This window comes from Moschus berezovskii, chromosome 5 (genome assembly GCF_049115385.1).
Source record: "Moschus berezovskii isolate FMDL1 chromosome 5, NW_MosBer_1.0, whole genome shotgun sequence".
In the NCBI taxonomy this organism is placed as follows: domain Eukaryota; kingdom Metazoa; phylum Chordata; class Mammalia; order Artiodactyla; family Moschidae; genus Moschus; species Moschus berezovskii.
In genome coordinates this window covers 7,370,174-7,392,425 of record NC_142464.1, presented here as the reverse complement: position 1 = coordinate 7,392,425, position 22,252 = coordinate 7,370,174, and the positions used below count along the sequence as shown (strand labels likewise).

Below are 22,252 nucleotides of genomic sequence, written 5' to 3'. Positions count from 1 at the left end.
GAAGTGCTGTTTTGAAAGATTCAACTGTTAAAACAGGCTTTGTCTGTAATTTTAGGGCTGCTCTATCCAATACAGTGGATTTGAATTGAAATTCCCTGTAAGGATGAAATGCATACTGGATTTTGAAGATTTGGTTCATAAAAGGAGATGTAAAATAGCTCAGTAATTTTTTATGACATTAAAATGATAACGGGTATATAATGCTAAATAAAACTATCGAAATTCACCTATGTATTTTTACTTTTTCTAACGGTGCTACTAGAAAATTTTGTTTGCGTATATAGCCAGCCTTTGTGGCTCACATTACATTTCTGTTGGACAGTGCTGTTTCAGAGGGTCCAAGTGGAGTATACAAGGCTTCTGGGTATTTAACAGAGCTAATTAAATCCCAAAATATTTGAAAATCTACTCTTCATGATTTAAACGTAATTCCAAGTATTAATATCTTCAAATGTGTCTTGCATCTATTTTAAAAACATATACCTGTCCAAACAAACTGTACTCCACTACAGCCAAAAAACCTGTTAGCTGTCAAAGTATGAATATCAAAATATGCATCTTCCAAGTTTGCAGCTGATGTGTGCCTTAGGGATAATGCAGACAATTTCAAGCTTAAACCCAGATACGATTTTTGTAATTTCCAGATGAGAGAGTTAGCATCATGAGGCCCTAGAAGAAATGCACCTTCAACTCAAGTCCTTATTCTGGAACTTTTCCTGCTACCGTGAAGACTCATGGGTCTGTCCACTCAGGGTTTCCTCATTCACTAAAACATCCCTTGCACCAGTGATTAATTGTCTCAGAAATCATTTTCCAGCTAATTTCCACATTTCCTCTTTACACTTGAGACTGTTTCATGGGATCCTGGTCATTTGGTGTTTTCTTCTTTCCTTTTTGAGCAAAGTAAGAACAAATGAGTCAGAAAGCGGAGAGAAGATAAAGGGTGACTATTCAGGATCGCTTCTGTCATCTGTAGTGACAGGCTGGACTCTGCGTGACAGGCCTCTGCTAGCCCCGTCACACGGGTATGAGCTCAGTGGCGCCGGCCTCCGCGGGTGGCCGTGCGGCGGTCCCTGTCTGCAATGCGGGCACTGCCCCAGCGTCCTTGGTGTCCATGCTCACAGTGCAAGAGCGGTTCTTCTCCACCCTCTTGGCTGTGTCTGGGCAGTTCTGCACAAAGATCACGCGGTTGTAGGCCTTCAGCCTGCGCCACAGCTGCACGTAGACCTTGCACTGTACGTACATGAAGACCAGACCTCCTGTGAAGCCGATGGCCACCACAACCAGCTTTGTCCAAAATGGCCATTCGAGGACACCTTTCAAATAAAAGAGAATGTTATCACCGAGTCATTATTGATAGATTTGATGACTTCCCCCCACCCCACCATGTTTCCTTCAAAGGACCATGCTGTTGTTTAGTTGCTAAGTTGTGTCCGACTCTTTTTGTGACCCCATGGACTATAACCCACCAGGCTCTTCTATCCATGGGATTTCCCAGGCAATACTAGAGTTGGCAGCCATTTCCTTCTCCAGGGGATCTTCCCAACTCAGGGATCGAACCCATGTCTCCTACGTTGCAGGTGGATTCTTTACCACTGTGCCACCGGGAAGCCCTTAAAGGATTATGCCCGCTTGTTAACATAAATCAGAAATAAATTGTCAACAACTAGTAACAGTTACAACAAAATTGCTTAATTGCTTTAAGTATTCTCAAGGTATTGCTAAAATTGCACATGACGTCTCTCACCTACCACTGTAATGTCTCTCATTCCTCTTACCATCAAGAACCTACTGTGATCATCAGATAGTACACTAGATTTTGATACTTGACTTCAGCATTTATTGTTTACAATGAAATCTTTAAGGAAGGATAGTGTACATACTGAGTGAAAGAATCAGACTTAATCCTCTTAAGGTAACAGAAGTTATGTGTGTGGGATTGTACCTACAGGTCCTCGCCCACACCTGCATTACCTTTGCTGCCTGCCAAGTCACTTCAGTCGTGTCTGACTCTGTGTGACCCCATAGACGGAAGCCCACCAGGCTCCCCCATCCCTGGGATTCTCCAGGCAAGAACACTGGAGTGGGTTGCCATTTCCTTCTCCAATGTGTGAAAGGGAAAAGTAAAAGTGAAGTCGCTTAGTCGTGTCAGACCCTTAGCGACCCCATGGACTGCAGCCTACCAGGCTCCTCCATCCATGGGATTTTCTAGGCAATAGTACTGGAGTGGCTTGCCATTGAGAGACATAGAAGCTGCTACATCTCACCAGAGAGAAAAAATTCCTGGGCACAGACATGCATAAGATTTAGGGTTTCAGTCACTTGTTTTATCCATCTTATATTTTGTAACAAAGAACCATCTCTTTCTTAGGCATCGATGTTTTCCAACATCATAACTAGAAATTTCCACCATCATAACTAGAAATGGACTTTCTTTCACAAAGAGTTTGCTGTAACAGTATTTAGGCCATGTATAAGTGTGTAATAAATGACGGTCAGGACACCACATCTTGCCAACATTAAATGGTGTGGAGGATATATCTGCCTTCAATCATGTGAGAGGCTGTCAAATAGAAGGGTGGTTGGAAACCACAGTATAGGGGAGTCAGATCTCATTTACTTAGAACAGTGAGTAGAGTTATAAGAAACACCCTGCTTGTGATAGTGACTTGTACTTCATTCTGATGGCAAAACGGCCACTGTGCCTTGTTTGCCTCACGCTGACAGGTTTGCCTTTTTCTTCACTCGTGTCTGTGCAAGGAGAACAGACTTGAGTCAGTGAATCTGGGCACCAACAGCTCCTGGCTAGGCAGAGGAGGGTGTAATTGTGTTCCCTGGGCCACCGGGCAGATGACTGTTCCACCTGGTAACACTTGGGCAGGTGCTACTGACTTAGTAAGTCGAGGTCTGTAATGCTGCTCTGTCAAAATCATGCAATGTGTAGCACAGCAGGTAGTTTGCCTAGTCCAAAATGCCAGTATTGCTGAGGCCGAGAAGCCCTGTTGCAGAAGATGATCGCTTACCCTTCTTTATTTGGAAATTTGCAGGGAAGATTCAGTATACAAATTAAACATCTTGGAGCTCTTTAAATTTAGAAGGGTTTTTGCTCTCAGCTGTTCCATTGAGCAGTAGTCTCCTTGTTTAGAAAAATTTTAACCACAGGCAAGCTGGAGATGAAGTGTGCTTTGTCTCATTTTTAGGGAAATCCCCATGCATGACATCTCACTTTCCCTCTGATTTCTATTCACACTGAAAGTTAAAAGTGCCTGGATATTTTCCCCTCTGAGCCTCTGCCCATGATATTTCTTCTCTCAGGATTTTGCTTCTCCATTTCTGTGTGTCTACCTTTCCAACAAAGCTGAATGGGAAATCATGTCCACCGGAAACAGATGTGCTCACTCTTTTACACTATTTCTTAGGCGTGTGGCCTGAGTCACTCTGACGTGAGTTATTCTCTGCGATGCTATCTTCTTGACAAGTGCAAGATCTGCGTCTTCTTGGTCTGTGTTTTTCACACTGCCTTGCTCAGTAGACATTTCAAGGATGAATGAACATTCTAATGATCAAAGTTCTGACTTTGACGGCTGTGCCTTAATCTTTCCAGTATAACCAGAAGTGACAGCCTTTCTTCCCTTGCAAGTGAAGCTCCGCTATCGATGGAGAGGCTGAAGAAGACTCTGTTCTTGCCCCACCTCTCCTCCCAGACCCAGTGGCCAGAGTCCATGACATGCCTGCGAGTCGGGGTAGCTGCCAGACCTTGGAGACCCTGACCCCGGTACTTTTCTTTCACAAGTTATCTCTGAATCCATTTCCTCTGCTCAGGTCATTCTTCCTTCTTACTTTCCTGGGGAGTCAAAGCTCCCATGATTTCTTTAGACAGACTTTAGAGTACAGAGTATCCCCCACCCCAGAGCCAAAGTCATTTGAGTGCAAACCCATTGTCCAAATGACCATCTTCTTTCAGAGACAGCTGATTTTTCTCTTTGCCTTTGACTAAATGGGCTGGATTTTAGTTTCCTTTAGAAATTATTGATATTATTCAGCAGTTATAGGATTTTACCTTGGAAAGCTCATAATAAGGATATCTTAATAGAAGATGCCAGAATTGGGCTAAATGGATTTTTCAGTGTTGTTTTCATTGGAGAGATGCATTTGCTTCTTTTTATTGAGAGCACACTGTCTTCCCATTCAGTTGTGTTGGACTTGTCTGTTCTATGCTGTTTTCCATGAAGAGGAAAGAATGTACACAGTAAGGAAGGGTGGAGGTGAAGAAGGGAAGCTCAGAGTGGACCCCTTGTGTAACCCAAAGAATTCTTTTAAGCTGGAGCATGTACTCAAAATCGCCAAGAGCACAAATTTGACCCTACTTGTCAGTTCAGAAGAGGAATTTGGAAAATCCAGCTTCAGACAATTAAACCATCTCTTCTTTTCTCTGAAGTCCAAGGATTTATGATTTATCTCTACTTCACCTTTGTGCTTGAGATCTTTTTTCAGGAGTTTCTGGAGACTTAGGAATCAACTCTCTGCCCATCTTGATCTCTTAAGTATTGATAGGAGATGATGCCTGGAAATTCTTGAGCAAGAATTGGAAGAGCAGATATTCTGTGAATCATCATTTTCTAAGGAAATGGGAATCTTCTCTTGCCCTTCAGGTACCTTCAATCAGTTCATTCACTTTCCATATCATCATGTCAGTCCTACAAGAATGGGCAATAAATTCTCAAGTCATATCAATACACAGTTGTCAAAATAACTTCTTCCACCATTTTGATAATTGCATATGTGTGATATGATACTTGAAGGCTGCAACAACATCCACACCATCCCAAAACAATAGACATGTCAGTAGGTTTTCCAGGAAAGGCTTCAGATTTGTCCTGTGATATGGCATTGAAGACTTCACAAATTAGACTTAGATGAATCAAAATGCTGCAATCCATCTGCCTGAAAATGCAGTGCTACTAGAACCATAGAAATCAGTACACAGTTTTGTAAAGAAACTGGTATTTGAAGAGCAAGTAAAAGCACTTCAGACAAAGAGAAGTACATTGACCATTCAGCTCATCATATGCTCTGTATCTAAGGCAATATTTTTCTAGCAAGCCAGAGAGGGAAACTAGGAAGTCCAGGTAAAAGTAACTGTATTTACAGAGCTTGAATGAAGGAGTAAACATGATGGAAGAGTAAAATCTGTAAATTATTTATTTATTTTCGCATAAAAAAATTGCCCAGATCTTCCTCACTGCATCTTCCATTGAGGCAGGATCAGAAGACAGGTTGGGCTGAAGGGCATTTACCCTCAGGAACATGAGACTAGAGTTTTTCCACCAACAGGATTACTGCCGCCGACTGTCTCTTTCGTCTCCTGTTCCTTTACAGTCACTGTTTCCTTATTTTCACTCTCAGAAGCCTCCCTTTTCCTGGCTAAGAAACAGCTAGATTCCAAATGACTCATACTCAATTTCTTTACGAATCAGACCTTACTAAGATTTCCTTTATTATGGTTAATGGCTTCACAAGGGGTGTTTCCTTCAAGAACGAAGGGATTTTGCACAGGGAAATAGCCCATTCCACATATTTACAGTCTTCTCTTTAACTAGTTTTAATGGTAATATTGACTGTGAGTAAACATGGATGATACATGTGCAGTATTTGTATAAACACTTTGTTTCAATTTATCTGATGCAAGGTCAAGCTCATTATGTTTTTGAGAAACTAATCCTAGAAAGATGGAGGATGTTCAGTCCAACTTAGTCAACAAATGAGAAAAAGTAAGCTTTAGAGTGATTATTTTATTCACGATAACTAGTCCATGACCAAGGCAAAACTAAACCGTGGTGGACCTTCCAGTCATTAGCCAAAGTAGGTGTTTAACACTTTGAGGTCATTAACAAAACAGCAACTATAGTTACGTTTAAAAAAAGGAATGTTTAAACAACAGTGCTGAAAAGGAATATATTATGTGGATGGCAGGGAAGTGATTTTTAAGATGCTCTCAAAGCAGATGTTAACAGCCAGCAGGGAGGTGCAGTCCAACCCTGGACAGTCATTCAACATATGAAGGACTTTTTCCTGACAGTCTTGTTATTACAGCTCAGAAGATGTTGCTGTTTTATATTCAACTTCCATTCTGGTTAAAGAAGGGCAATTTGTTCCTCTTCAAAGGTTTTTGAAGGTTTTCAAGATGGGTTTTAAATATTTTGACTTTTAAATTATGCAGTTTTTTCCCAAAAATCTTTAAAAGCCAGTTCAGGGTCAGTTCTCACAGTTCCAATGCCAAAGGAAGATTAACAACTCACAAAGATGTCTACACCACCTGATAATGTGCACTTTGGGAAGTCAGGCGTTACATACAATTTGAACATAAATACAGAGAGCGTTTTACAAAAGAAAAAAAAAAAAAAAAACTTTTACAAAAGCCACCTCAGTCCCGCTTGAAATTACCCAAGTCAGAAGCTGTCCCTCTAGCCAGTGACTGTAGGGATAACTACGGAGTCTGGTTCATGATAAAGATCTTGCTTCCTAATTCAAAAAGTCTGAACACCAAAGACAAAAGCTATCTCATTTTCACTTGCTTTTAAGAAACTGAAAATAATGTTTACAAGTATATGGTAGAAAACTGACCTTATATACCATGTGTATAAATATTGATAGATAGATACAGGTGCTAGAAAGCTGATCTTTGATTATCATGCAGCATTTTCTGTTGGGAAATATGGCTGATAACCCTGGGTGATAGTCCACTGGAAACTATGGTTTGAAATCCTGCATCTACCCAGAACTGAGAAACGGAAAAAATATTTTGCAGAAGAAGTCTAAAGAAAAGAAAAAAAGTAGAAAAGCTTGTATACAAAGAATTCACCCTCCTACATTGACTGGGTCCCTTGCTGGGTTCCAGATACAGTGCTCAGCTCCTGGGATGTGCTGGTGAACAAGACAGACATGGTCAAAACTCAGACTTTTAAATGCGCAATCGCAACAGGGTGTTCAAGTCTCCTGGCAAGGCAGAACTTCTCAGCCTGACTGCACAAGAGGATCATGTAAGGGCTAATTAAGCGTAAACCTCTGGGAATAGAGCCTGATGCTTCGTGGTGGCGCAGACGCTGCACAGGGAATTTGATGGACAGCCAAGCAGGGAGTGGCACAGGATGCGCAGGAGCACGTGTTCCCCGTGCTCAAAGAGTGTTGGCAGCACGCACCTTGCTGGGCTCCACCCTCGGAATCTCTGAGTCACAGGTCCAGGGTGGAGAGAGGCAGGAGTCTGCCGTTCTAACGAGCACTCAGGTGACGTTCATGCTGTGGGCTTGGGGACCGCATTTTGAGAGTTGCTGAGGTAGTAGCAGTTATTCCATCTCAGCGAACTGATCTGGATTTCTGGGAGGGAGTGAAATTTAAGGTCAACTTAAGGGACAAGGAAGTGTGTGATGACACATGAGCATGAGAGTTGGTGTGCAGGGTGGACATGAAAAGCTGGGAGGAAATGTGTCCCCGATACAGAGGAGCAGAGCAGGGTCTGGGAGCAGGTCTGGGGATGAACCAGTGTCCAGCATAGCTGGCTTCTGCCAGGCCATGGGGTCAGCATAGCTCCTTCCCAGAGTCCAGGGTGTATTTTGATTCATGAATAAGCAGGGACAGAATGTGGTCAGGTTTATGTTTTGAACTTGCTGTGATTATGTTTCTGGACATGTGCTGAAGGTGGGCAAACTAGAGAAGGTCTCTCAAGGAGCAGCTGCAGTCTTTGAGTAGAAGAGATGCTACTGCATGGGTGGTAGCAGTGGGGAGGGAGAGAAACCGACAGATTCCAGAGGGTTGTGCGGCAGACTAAATAAATAGGACTTGGTGATTGATGTAAGCTGGAAGTGAAGGGGAGGAGACAGCAATGAAAGCTGGGTTGCATTTTGTTACTGGGTGTAAGCAGTGTCTTTGCCATAGTGGTCAGAGTGGGAAGTGGTGGAAGGGTTAGGAGTTTGGACACACTAGTCTGGGTGCCTGGGAGACCTTTAAATGGAGAGGTCGGGAGGCAGGCAGATGTCTGGTTGGACATCAGGGGAAGGGCGTTACCAGTGTAGAAACAACATCTGGGGACAAAAGGACACCCAGGAGGACTCGAGAGGGACAAAAACAGGAGACACAGGTCACGGGTTTCACCGCTGAAGCCGAGACAGCCATATCCAACGGGAAATAAACCAGCGCTGTCCGCTCACATGTGTCAGAAATGGGACTGAGTAAATGAGTGAAGAGAGAACTTCTGAGCAATCTGCATGTGGGCGACATGAGAGTCATCCCCCTGTTCATCTCCTTCCCCTTCCTTGTGGCTGGGGGACCCCAGGGGGAGCCCCGCAGGCTGTGACAGCAGACCCGAGCAGGGCGATCACTGGGTGAGAGGAAGGCGTCGCCGGGACCCTGAGTCAGACTTCAGGCCAGATTCGGTCCAGCTGCAGGTCTGCTCTGGCTCGTGAGGAAGCACTCCATCCCCGAGGCCATAGGCTGGGGGCGGCGAGGTGACACAGGGAACGGAGCACCTCTTTGTTTGCAGCACGCTTTTTGTTACCTGGCTTGAGCCAGTGATAGCAACCGGAGAGGCCATGGGTTTAAACAGATTTTCTCTGAGGGGAGCGATGGGGAGAAAGGATAGTTAGGGAGTTTGGGAAGGTCACGTACACGCTGCTACATTTAAAATGGATAACCAACAAGGACTCACTGTATATCACAGGGAACTCTGTTCAGTGTTTTGTGGCACCCTGCATGGGAGGGGAATTTAGGGGAGAATGGATACATGTATATGTGTGGCTGAGTACCTTTTCTGTCCACCTGAAACTATCACAACATTGTTAATCATCTATATATCCCCAATATAAAATTAAAAGTTAAAAGAAATGCCTGAAGGTTCCCAGGTGGCACTAGTGGTAAAGAAACTGCCTTCCAATGCAGGAAGCATAAGAGACATGGGTTCCATCTCTGGTTTGGGAAGATCTGCTGGAGAAGGAAATGGCAACCCACTCCAATATTCTTGCCTGGAGAGTCCCATTAGCAGAGGAGCCTGGTGGATTAAAGTCCATGGGGTCACAAAGAGTCGGTCACAACTGAAGTGACTTAGCACACACACAAAAATGTCTACTCTGACTTAGTAGGGATGTGATAGATATAGTTCGTCATCTCTGAAACAATACAGCTCTAAACAACGTAATTGAATACAAATTGTATACACATGAGTTAACACTGATGTACAAAATACCCCCCCACTTGACCTCTGACCCAGCGTGTCCCTGCCGGCTCCCTGCCCTGCCGCTTCCCTGCAGCACACACACTCTAGCTACACACCCCACCTCCTGGGGGCTCTGGGGTCCTGGTTCTTTCGATCCCAGCCCTGTTCTGATGAGAAGCAGCACCCAGGAGCTCGAGAAGGGGACTCCTTCTCCCCTTTGGTCCAGACAGAGAAACACAGAAGAAAGAAACCTCTCCTTTTAAAGATGCTTTTCCTCCTCCCTTCCTACACTCACTGCCTCTCATCATTTTCTCTTTCACTTATTTGTTTGAAGGAGGGCAAACTTACAGTGCTATCATCTGAACACCTTCTCCCTCCAAATTCACTCCTGGTTTTACATTTGATATATGTTTCTCCCCTTGGAGGAGGTTGGGGAGCATCCCTCACTGTTTTACCAGCTATGATTTAGGCTACCGGCTAAAGCCAGCAGAGCCTGTTGAGAAACAGAACTGGGTCTCCTCACAGGTGAAGATAAGCAAGTTATTTCTGCTCCTGTTTTGAATAACCTATCTATTTAAAATGTTAGACTATGCTGCAATGATTTTAAAACATCTTTCTTCAGACTTGATACCATCCTTCACTATCAAACTTAGAGTGGTAAAAATTTCAAGCTGTAGTGTTAACCCACTCTGTAAGATCATAGTGTGTTAATTAACGGGCTGTAATACAGTCTCTACTAACTGCCCTCTTATTCATGTGTTATGAGAAGCTATGAATACAGTGAATTAAATAAAAGGAAAAACATTCTATTTTTACAGTTGTTTGTCTTTTCACGTGGGGCAGAATCTGATCTTTATCAGCTCCTGAATAGATTAAAGTGGTGTGTGGCATCTGTGGATTTCTGCCGCACTAAGGTGGACTTGATAAATCTTACTTTGGTCAGCGCTTTATGGTCAGTGTTCATCAGTTAGGGAGCTGGAGGAAACTCAGCTGCCGGTACAGGGTGCTGCTATGCATATGTGCTCTGGGAAACAGCTCCGCTGCACATCCCTGGGTGATGTCACAGTATTCAAGCCAGAAAGAGAAAGGATACAAACTCTTACCATTATCATTACCCTGCTTTATCTCCTCTGCCGTCCGATCTATCAGCACGTACAAGGACCAGACCACGCAGGTGATGGCAATGACGTGGAACGTGACAGAGCAAAAGATTTTCCTCCTTTCGCTTGTGGTCATCTGCAGTTTCTCCCACTGCAATCACAAACCAATTACACACAATTGAATATCCAACCAGGAAATTTTGCTCCCCATTTGTATCCCAGGCCTAGGTCATGAATGGAGAGAAACCATTACATAGTTGCCATTTTAGATGACACTAAAATATTCAAACAAGTCTTCATGTTTGAAAAGATCTACAATCATAACTTAAAAGTTTAAGTTATAGCAAAAAGTACACAATAAAACAAAACAAAAATATTTTCCTATTCTCCAAATAAAGTAGTTCCTTGTAGTTTCCTTTTCTGTAACATGAAGGGGACAGTTTTAATATTATACAGTTTTCAAAAACATGTCATCGCAGGTTCCTACATATTATTTCTCTGTGGCCCTAGGTTATAAGTGGTCACACATAGTCTCTCCTTGGAGTAGTACACACCCTGACACAAGTGTTGCATTCTCTTTTTTAAATTGGAGTATAGTTGCTTTACAATGTTGTGTTTCTGCTGCACAAGGAAGTGAATCAGCTGTATGTATGCATAGACACCCTCCCTCGGGGGCCTCTCTATCCCTTCCCTGTCTCACCCCACCCCTTTAGGTCATCACAGAACACTGAATTGAGCTCCCTGTGCTGCATAGTAGCTTCCCGCTAGCTATTTTACACACGCAGTGTATGTATGTCAATTCTAATCTCCCAGTTCACCCTCACCCTGCAGCCACGTCCACAGTTCCACTCTGTACCTCTGTGTCTCTATTCCTGCCCTGCAAATAGGTTCCTCTGTACCCTTTTTCTAGATTCCACATAATCCCCAATGTTCATTGCAGCACTATTTACAGTAGCCGGGACATGGGAGCAACCTGTATGTCCATAGCCAGAGGAATGGATGAAGAAGATGTGGTACATCTGCACAATGCAATATTACTCAGCCATAACAAGGAGTTAAATTGGGTCATTTGTAGAGACATGGACCTAAAGTCTGTTATACAAAGGGAAGTAAGTCAGAAAGAGAAAAATAAACATCATATATTAATGCATGTGAGTGTTGCATTCTTAAGTGTGTAAATTTACCAAGCATTTGAGTGGCTGAATTTTATCTGTCAATGTCTGTCACAACTCTCCTCCTAGAAGACAGATTTTATCCTCCAAGCAACTGAAGAAAGTCAGCTGCAGCCCCTTTCGGCGCAGTCTTGCCTTTCTGCTGCCACCCCTGTCACGGTCGCTGTCCCTGAGGCACACTCCTCAGAAAGTCGAGGGCCGCTTCTTAGTCAGCGAGAGGGGAAGGGCCGCCACTTTTATAGCAGGAAGGAAGTTAAGGCGTATATGAGGGAACATGTCCATGATTTATTTTGAAGTAACAGGCTGTCAGATGAAATTTTTACTATCAAACATTTTAATGCCTTGACAGTTACAGTATCACTTCATTACCATGTTAGGATTTGATCTTTACTTTTCTTCACATATTTCTATAGGAAAATCAAATCATTATGGTCTTATTAGATCATGAATTTTTTTCCACAACTCATGATCGTTTGAATTCTTTTTTAAAAAAATTGAAGTACAGTTGATTTACATTGTTGTGTTAGTTATAAGCAAACTAATTCAGATATATATATATATAATATATATATTTAATATATATTCTTTTTCAGATTCTTTCCATTATAGGTTATTACAAGATATTGAGTATAGTTCCCTGTGCTTGTTGATTATTTATTGTATATATAGTAGTGTACATATGTTACTCCCAAACTCCTAATTTATTCCTGTCTCCTCTTTCCTTTTGGGTAACTATAAAATTAATTTCTATGTCTATGAGTCTACTTCTGTTTTGTAAATAGGTTCATTTGCATCATGTTTTAGATACAACATGTAAGTGATATCATATGGTGTTTATCTCTCTCTGACTTCACTTAGTATAACTCTAGTTCCATTTGTGTTACTGCAAATGGCACTATTGCTTTCTGTTTATGGCTGAGCAGGATTCCATGTATATGGAATATTTCCATATATATACATGTACATATATATTTATGTCACATCTTTATCCATCTCTCTGTTGATGGGCATTTAGGTTGTTTTCATATCTTGGCTACTGCAAATAGTGCTGCTGTGAATCTTTACACTTTTTATTTATTATGCTCTTGCTAAACCAGAATCCTTAGACCTTCACAGTCCCACTCCTTGCCCAGCCCACCTCGCACGTCATAAAGCCCAATAAAGCCCTGAATCTGCCACCAGCTCTGAGACACGAGTGAGCCTCAGTCTGTCCGGGCCCAGGCATCTCATCCCCTTCAGAGGCAGAGAGAGGTGGTGAGACACGATCCTCTCCTTTTCCTTTACGAACAGACCAAGCCCACGAGGGCTGGCACCATGCTGGGTAAAGCTACTTTGCCACCTTCCTGGCAGAGGTGACATGGACTGTTTCCCGTGAGTGAGATGTGAGTGGCTCTCTACTGGAATGCTGAGTTTCTGCCCTCCTGACACAGGAATTGCCCTTTTCTCCTTCATTTTCTTTTCTTTGCTGCCTGGAATTCCCAGTTAATGGTAGAAGTCCTAACAGTCATCCTGCAACCTTGAGGGAAACTCTTGAGAATTAGAGAGACCTCAGCCCATCAGCCACAGCTCACCTCTGGCCACAACGCATACGTGAGGGAAAAAAAGTCCTGTCTGAGCCACTACTTCTTAGGACCCTGCTCCTCACTGTCAAGTGCAATTCCTGATAGAAGCAAATGAAACCTCCTGACTTCCCTTCTGGTCTGAACATCAATGTCATATGACCACATGTTTGTGACCACATTGACTGTAGCTCACCAGGCTCCTCTGTCCATGGGATTTTCCAGGCAAGAATACTGGAGTGAGTTGCCATTTCCTTCTCCAGGGGAATCTTCCCAAGCCAGGGACTGAACCAAAGTCTTCTGCATCTCAGGCAGATTCTTTACCACTCAGCCACCTGGGAAGCCCATTCCTCGCTTACTGGCCAGTTAGTCATCACAGCATTTCCCATTCAGGGTCTGTTAGAGCCAGTTAGCCTAATCTTGGACTCCTTCTCATCAAACTATATTTTCCCTATTATTCTAAGTAAGTAATGGAGAAATCTTAGTAATGAAACTAGGGGAAAACCAAATGCTTCAATCTATCTGTAGAATCTATTTTTAATCAACATTGAAATGAGAAGATTTCAAGGCTTTTTATCACAACTTCACATCACAGGTGTGAAATTGTTTTTGAAATTTCATTGTGTTATTTTATTGATTTATTGTGATATTAATTTAAATACTGTGTGATTATGGACTAGAACATTATTAATTTGGTAACAGCATTTCTGGATTTACTATTTCTTGGATTACCTCAGTATTTAATATAAAAAGATTAAAAAGTGCAGGATGGTGCAGAAGGGCAGCTTTACATATTCCAATTTCCTAAATATTCCAAGTGTTCCAATACCTTCAGTAAGAAAATATTCATAACAAATCAACCCTCCGTTGTAAAGTTGGCTTTGGGAGCGGGAGACGCTTAAAAAGTGGGTCTTTTGTAATCTAAGGAGCGTTTTGATGAAGTGGTTGAAAGGCATTCTTCAAAACTAATCAGCCTCAAGAGAAAAATATCAGAGCACTGACAGGTATAAACCAAACTCCTTTTAGTTCTAGACAATAGTAGCTCTGAAGCTGTCACTTCCTAATCTCAGCAGCGTTTTAAGGAGAAGTGGAGTGTAAAAGGACCATCAAACGTTGCTGTTATCCTTTCCTTTATAAATCCTCACAGGGACTTACCCAGGAATTCACCACACAGCGCACGACTAAACGCGATACCACGGCGCCCTCTTCCTGACGGTAACGTCACTGCATGTGGTGCCCAGAGCACGGTATCAACAGAAATTTAATCCATTTCATACAATGTTCATCCATCCACATCTGAATTTTCAAGTATATATGTATATATATAAAGACTGAATACGTTTTGCAAGCCGCCACAGTGAGAAGTGGATCAAGAAGGCAAGGGTAGAAATCTTATGTTAACAAACTTGTCATGAAAGGGCAAATACTAATCTATTATTTAAGAAGCTGAACTTCAATACCAGTTCACAAAAGATTTGACAGCAAAGGGCTAATATGCACAAATGCACATAGTATCAGAGCTCCCCCTCCCAAGTTAATAAGATTGTGTGTTTATGCCCACAGACCACGTGTCCAGTGTGGGACCCACGTCCACGCCCCACCCTGGAAGATTAAGAGGCGCCCTCTCGGTGCTCAGTTTTAAGGAGACACGTCTCTCCAGGGGGTCTCGGAGGAGCTGGTGGAAGTGACCAGAAACAGGAAGGTGGGAGGAGAGCCCGCATATTCTCTCAAGTGCCCAGGACTCTTTCCGGGAAGTCCCTGCCCTCCTCGGTCCACGCACTTTACTTCACCTGCAAAACCAGCTGCTCACTCTTAGCGCCTCAGACCTCGCTTCGCTTTATAGGATCCCTGGGTCTCTGGCACCTGTTTTACTGTCCTTGGCCTCTAGTCCCTTATCCAGAGCCTTCAACGACAGAAAGAATTGAACAGAACTCCTTTATTCAACTTAGAAATACTCAATTAGATTATTCTGAAAAGATTTCCAAATTGGAATCTAAATTGATGCAGACACATTTTCTATAAAATTCTCCGTTTGCTTTAGTGAGACGAAACTGAGCGTTTTCCAATTTAAATTACTTGTATTTTCATTCTGTCCTAATATATAAATTAAAACAACAACAACAACACTGCCTAATAAGAGTGTTTTTAAAATTTTTGTACCAGTGAAAAATAAGGGCAGATTATTTGTATGATATCAACATACACAAGATGAGGGATACATTACTAAGTCCATTTTTTTTTTTTTTTCCTTCCTTGACACAGCCCCACTGCTTTTTTCGAGTTTCCTAAGGGCAACACGACTGAGCGACTTCATTTTCACACATTGGAGAAAGAAATGGCAACCCACTCCAGTGTTCTTGCCTGGAGAATTCCAGGGACGGGGGAGCCTGGTGGCTGCCATCAGTGGGGTCACACAGAGTCGGACACGACTGAAGTGACTTAGCAGCAGCAAGGGCAATAGTAGCCAGAATTTCAGCGTCTGTGTCATGATAAAGCAAAAGGCACCACCAGAGGGCGTGGGCCCACCAAGTTCCTGGTTCCAAGGTGATTTTCCAGGGTCACCAGAGATTCCAGAGTCCCCACCAGCTGCTGGCATGTCTTCTCGGTCATTTCAGCAACCCAGACTAAATGCAAAGGCACATTTTAGCTCTTTAAAAATTTCCGACCCTGCTTATCATGTTATGGTGAAGTTTTACCACACCCGAATGAAAATAATACTTGGAACAGCAGCTTTAGTTTGTTACATTATCTACACGCCCAGGGGTCCTCCTTCCTGTCTCAGTGGTAGGTAAACGATCTGCCTGCCAATGCAGGAGATGAGAGTTCAATCCCTGGGTCAGGAAGATCCCTTGGAAAGGAAATGGCAATCAACTTAAATATTCTTGTCTGGGAAATCCCATGGACAGAGGAGCCTGGCAGATTACAGTCCATGGGGTCGCAAGAGAGTCAGATGCGACTTAGTAACCAAGCACCACCACCAACAGCACACCCAGTGTGACTATTGTGCCTGACAGTCTGGAACTCGGAGGAAGTCTGGGGCTAAAAGACTCACCAATTCCTAGAAGCTCCCTTGGTCTAGGACAGTGACTCTTTTTTAAATTTTTTTTTTTTTTTTTAAATGGTTGATTTACAATGTTGTGTTAATATCTGTTTTATAGCGAAGTGATTCAGTTATGCACACACACATATATTCTTTTAAAAATATTATTTTCTATTACGGTTTATCATAGGCTATTGAACATGGTTCTCAGTGCTATATAGTGGGACCTTCTTGTTTATCCACGGGCCAGTGGTTTTTAAAGAGATTCTTCGGGAGCATCATTATCAGCATGGAACTTGGTCACTGCTACATTAATCAAAGAAGGAGGCCATTTGGCTGAGGTGGTTCAGTGCCCCAGTGCCCATGTAAACCAACCAAAATCTAAGCCTATAAATGCCTCAAGGTTTGGAAATAGAAATTTAAGGACAACTAAACCTAGATAGCATATTAAAAAGCAGAGACATTACTTTGCCAACAAAGGTCCGTCTAGTCAAGGCTATGGTTTTTCCAGTGGTCATGTATGGATGTGAGAGTTGGACTGTGAAGAAAGCTGATCCCCGAAGAATTGATGCTTTTGAACTGTGGTGCTGGAGAAGACTCTTGAGAGCCCCTTGGACTGCAAGGAGATCTAACCAGTCCATTCTAAAGGAGATCAATCCTGGGTGTTCATTGGAAGGACTGATGCTAAAGCTGAAACTCCAATACTTTGGCCATTTCATGCGATGAGCTGACTCACTGGAAAAGAGTCTGATGCTGGGAAGGGTTGGGGGCAGGAGGAGTAGGGGACAACAGAGAATGAGATGGCTGGATAGCATCACCGACTCTGTGGACATGAATTTGAGTGTACTCCGGGAGTTGGTGATGGACAGGGAGGCCTGGCGTGCTGTGATTCATGGGGTCGCAAAGAGTCAGACACGACTGATCGACTCTACTGAACTGAACTACTTTTGGAGATGAATGACCTGAATGTGAGACAAGGGGAAAGAGGGAACACAAAATAGCCCTCCTTTCTACTGGGAACCAAGTGGTTCCAATAACAGAGCCACTTTGCTGGATGTATTCTTGAAGAACTTAAGCAAGCACACACTAAGACTTTAGACTATGCTAAGTTGGCTGATATAGAACAGGGAGAGAAGGAAACTCCTGGTAAATTCCTAGAGAGACTATGGGAGGCTCTCCACAAGTTTACTGATTCTGATTTTGAAAGTGCAGAAGGAGGAATGATCTTAAAAGAAAGATTTCTCACTCAATCAGCTCCAGATATTTGCCACAAGTTACAAAAACAGGTGTTTGTACCAAATCAGTCTTTGGAAAAAGTGTTACAGCTCGCTCAGATGGTATATTATGGTAAAGAATATAAGGAGCAAAATAAGAGGCTAAAAAGAACCAGGCAAAAGACTGAACCCCCAACAACGGCTGTTAGATCTGCTCTGAAACAGCCTGAGAAAAATGCCCAGAGGAACCCAGGTGAAAAGGAATGGACTTGTTATTACTGTGGAAAGGAGGGGCATATCAAGCGGGATTGCCCACAGGCATCTAAGCTGCCCCTGGCTCCATGTCCAGTCTGCAAAGGACCACACTGGAGAAGAGACTGCCCTCTGAGGTGTAGGCCCCAGGGGTTGGACTCAAAAGACAATCAGGACTGACAGTGCCTGGGGGTCCTGACACAAGCTCTCCTTCTAATTACACCTGAGGAAACCTGGATATTAATAACTGTGAGGGTCAATCAGTCAATTTCTTTTGGACACTGGGGCAATTTTCTCTGTGCTCACTGAAGCTCCTGGCCTGTTTTCCTCCTGATCCACTACCATAAAGGAACTGTCTGGATGAGCCAAACATTATTATGTCAGTCATCCTTTAAGCTGCAACTGGGACTTCGTGCTGTTTTCTCAAGAATTTATGGTCTTGCCAGAGTCTCCCTCACCCCTTCTGGGGAGGGGTATACTGAGCAAGGTCCAGGACTCTGTTTTCATGAATATGGAGCCTGTTCTTTCTCTCTCATTAATTGAACAAAATGTAAATCCTAAAGTGTGGGCTAATGGAAAAACTGTGGGTTGAGTACAAAATGCTGTTCCTGTCTTTATCAAGCTCAAAGAACCTCACCTATTTTCACATCAAAAGCAGTATCCATTAAAGCCTGAGGTGTTAAGGAAGGGTTAAAACCCATCACTGAGAATTTAAAGAAGCAGGGGCTATTAATTCCCTGCAACAGTCCACACAGCACTCCTATTTTGGGTGTAAAAAAGTCAAATGATAAATGGAGACTTGTTCAAGATATATGAATAATGAGTGTTTAATCCTTATACTTTATTGTCTGAAATTCCTAAATGACCCAAATATGACTTTAAGACAATTGACAGACTTCTTAGGCATTATAGGCTATTGCTGCATTTGGATTCCAGGTTATGGGGAACTTGCCCAACCTTTATATAAATTTATAACTGAGCCTCAGTAGGCCCAAACCGACAAGCTGATTTGGTCCCCAGAGACTTAAAAGACTTTTAAGGCCTTTAACCTGCTCTCTTACAGGTTCCAGCTCTGTTTGCCCACAAGATCAGAATTTATTTTGTTACTGAAAAAATGCTATGGCCACATTGCTTAAGGGTTTTGCTAATGCCTAAAGCTCATACAAAATCTTAATTCTTTTACAATCTCTTGTTTCTTGTTTCCTTGAAACCCCCCTGAGCAGTCGGGCAGCAGTGGGCACAACTGAGGGACTCTGGAGAGGCTACTCTTCGGTATGTCCCAAAGGCACTATCTGCTGAGCCCCTGTAGCTGTTACACAAGCCAGTGGGGATTTTCTGTCCTTACTCTTCTTTGGGCCAAGGATCAGGCCAATGAAAACTGTGAGCACTGGTCAGATATTTAGCAAATTTCCTGGCAGGCTATGAAGGGGATTCCTTGGCACGTTTTTCCCAGTGCTTTTTCCTCCTGTCCTTCAGTTCTTTCCTGGGACTCAAGCCCAATCAAAACCCATGAAGCTCAGGCTCTGATGTCTTATTGCAAAAATTCAGTGAAAGACAAAGCAATAGGTAAGACATAGATTTGTTAGAATTCAGAGAGAAGCCACTCTTCAGGGTATGAACCATTGCCGAGGGCAAGGGCTCAGTTCAGTTCAGTTCAGTCTCTCAGTCGTGTCCGACTCTCTGCGACCCCATGAATCACAGCACGCCAGGCCTCCCTGTCCATCACCAACTCCCGGAGTTCACTCAAACTCATGTCCACAGAGTTGGTGATGCCATCCAGCCATCTCATTCCCAGTCGTCCCCTTCTCCTCCCGCCCCCAAACTTTCCCAGCATCAGAGTCTTTTCCAGTGGGTCAACTCATCGCATGAGGTGGCCAAAGTATTGCAATTTCAGCTTTAGCATCAGTCCTTCCAATGAACACCCAGGATTGATCTCCTTTAGAATGGACTGGTTGGATCTCCTTGCAGTACAAGGGACTCTCAAGAGTCTTCTCCAACACCACAGTTCAAAAGCATCAGTTCTTTGGCGATCAGCTTTCTTCACAGTCCAACTCTCACATCCATACATGACCACGGGAAAAACCATAGCCTTGACTAGACGGACCTTTGTTGGCAAAGGAATGTCTCTGCTTTTTAATATACTATCAAGGTTGGTCATAACTTTCCTTCCAAGGAGTAAGCGTCTTTTAATTTCACGGCTGCAATCAGCATCTGCAGTGATTTTGGAGCCCAAAAAAATAAAGTCTGACACTGTTTCCACTGTTTTTCCATCTATTTCCCATGAAGTGATGGGACACATAGCCCGGCCTAATTACATGGCCCCAGACCTTGATAGTATATTAAAAAGCAGAGAAATTATTTTGCCAACCAAGATCCGTCTAGTCAAGGCTATGGTTTTTCCCGTGGTAATGTACGGATGTGAGAGTTGGATTGTGAAGAAAGCTGATCGCCGAAGAATTGATGCTTTTGAACTGTGGTGTTGAAGAAGACTCTTGGGAGTCCCTTGGACTGCAAGGAGAGCCAACCAGTCCATTCTAAAGGAGATCAATCCTGGGTGTTCATTGGAAGGACTGATGCTAAAGCTGAAATTGCAATACTTTGGCCACCTCATGCGACGAGTTGACTCACTGGAAAAGACTCTGATGCTGGGAAAGGTTGGGGGCAGGAGGAGAAGGGGACGACTGGGAATGAGATGGCTGGATGGCATCACCAACTCTGTGGACATGAGTTTGAGTGAACTCCGGGAGTTGGTGATGGACAGGGAGGACTGGCGTGCTGTGATTCATGGGGTTGCGAAGAGTCGGACACGACTGAGCGACTGAACTGAACTGATGTGGTCCACTGGAGATGGGAATGGCAAACCACTTCATTATACTTGCCTTGAGAACCCCATGACCAATATCAAAAGGCAAAGTGATAGGATACTGAATGAGGAACTCCTCAGGTCGGTAGGTGCCCAGTATGCTACTGGAGATCAGTGGAGAAATAAATCCAGAAAGAATGAAAGGATGGAGCCAAAGCAAAACCAATACCCAGTTGTGGAGGGGACTGGTGATAGAGAAGCAAGGTACAATGCTGTAAAGATCAATATTGCATACGAACCTGGAATGTGAGGTCCACGAATCAAGGCAAATTGGAAGTGGGCCAACAGGAGATGGCAAGAGTGAACGTAGACATTCTAGGAATCAGTGAACCGAAATGGACTGGAATGGGTTAATTTAACTCAGATGACCATTATATCTACTACTGTGGGCAGGAATCCCTTAGAAGAAATGGAATAGCCATCATGGTCAACAAAAGAGTCCGAAATACAGTACTTGGATGCAATCTCAAAAACGACAGAATGATCTCTGTTCGTTTCCAAGGCAAACCATTCAATATTACAGTAATCCAAGCCTATGCTCCAACAAGTAATGCTGAAGAAACCGAAGTTGAACAGTTCTATGAAGACCTACAAGACCTTTTAGAACTAACACCCCATAAAGATGTCCTTTTCATTATAGGGGCTGGAATGCCAAGAGAACGCACTGGTCATAGCAAACACCCTCTGTCAACAACACAAGAGAAGACTCTACACATGGACATCACCAGATGGTCAACACTGAAATCAGATTGATAATATTCTTTGCAACCAAAGATGGAGAAGCTCTATACAGTTAGTGAAAACAAGACCAGGAGCTGACTGTGGCTCAGATCATGAACTCCTTATTGCCAAATTCTGACTGAAATTGAAGAAAGTACGGAAAACCACTCTACGATTCAGATATGACCTAAATCAAATCCCTTATGATTATACAGTGGAAGTGAGGAATAGATTTCAGGGACTAGATCTGATAGATAGAGTGCCTGAAGAACTATGGACGGAGGTTCGCGACATTGTACAAGAGACAGGGATCAAGACCATCCCCATGGAAAAGAAATGCAAAAAAGCAAAATGGCTGTCTGAGGAGATCTTACAAATAGCTGTGAAAAGAAGAGAAGCAAAAAGCAAAGGAGAAAAGGAAAGATATAAGCATCTGAATGCAGAGTTCCAAAGAATAGCAAGGAGAGATAAGAAAGCCTTCCTCAGTGATCAATGCAAAGAAATAGAGGAAAACAACAGAATAGGTAAAACAAGAGATATCTTCAAGAAAATTAGAGATATCAAGGGAACATTTCATACAAAGATGGGCACTATAAACGACTGAAATTGTATGGACCTAACAGAAGCAGAAGATATTAAGAAGAGGTGGCAAGAATACACAGAAGACTGTACAAAAAAGATCTTCACGAGCAAGATAATCACGATGGTGTGATCACTCACCTGGAGCCGGATATCTTGGAATGTGAACTCAAGTGCGCCTTAGAGAGCATCACTATGAGCAAAGCTAGTGGAGGTGATGGAATTCCATGCGAATAGTTGACTCACTACAAAAGACTCTGATGCTGGGAGTGATTGAGGGTGGGAGGAGACGGGGACGACAGAAAATGAAATGGTTGGATGGCATCACCACCTCGAGGGACGTGAGTTTGATTGAAGTCCCAGAGTTGCTTATGGACAGGGAGGCCTGTCATGCTGTGATTCATGGGGACACAGAGAGTCGGACACGACTAAGCTAATGAACTGAACTGAACTGAACTGATGTATAACTGAATCGCTGTGCTGTGCACCAGAAATTAACACCGCACTGTAAGTCAATTACATTTCAGTAAAAAAAAGAATAGTACCTA

The 22,252-nt window shown here is 43.1% G+C and overlaps 1 protein-coding gene across 2 annotated transcripts in view; it reads right to left on the bottom strand.

Moving 5' to 3' along the window:
- The window catches only part of MARCHF1 (membrane associated ring-CH-type finger 1), a 688,453-nt gene continuing 666,201 nt past the window's right edge, over nt 1–22,252 (bottom strand). For both annotated transcript variants that reach the window (XM_088836140.1, XM_055434162.2), the window contains 2 exons: nt 10,309–10,456; nt 1–1,316 (listed from right to left, as the gene is read on the bottom strand). In XM_088836140.1, coding sequence (XP_088692266.1) covers nt 1,018–1,316; nt 10,309–10,456 — 447 coding nt within the window. In that variant the 3' untranslated portion in view covers nt 1–1,017. The remainder of the gene's footprint in view (nt 1,317–10,308; nt 10,457–22,252) is intronic.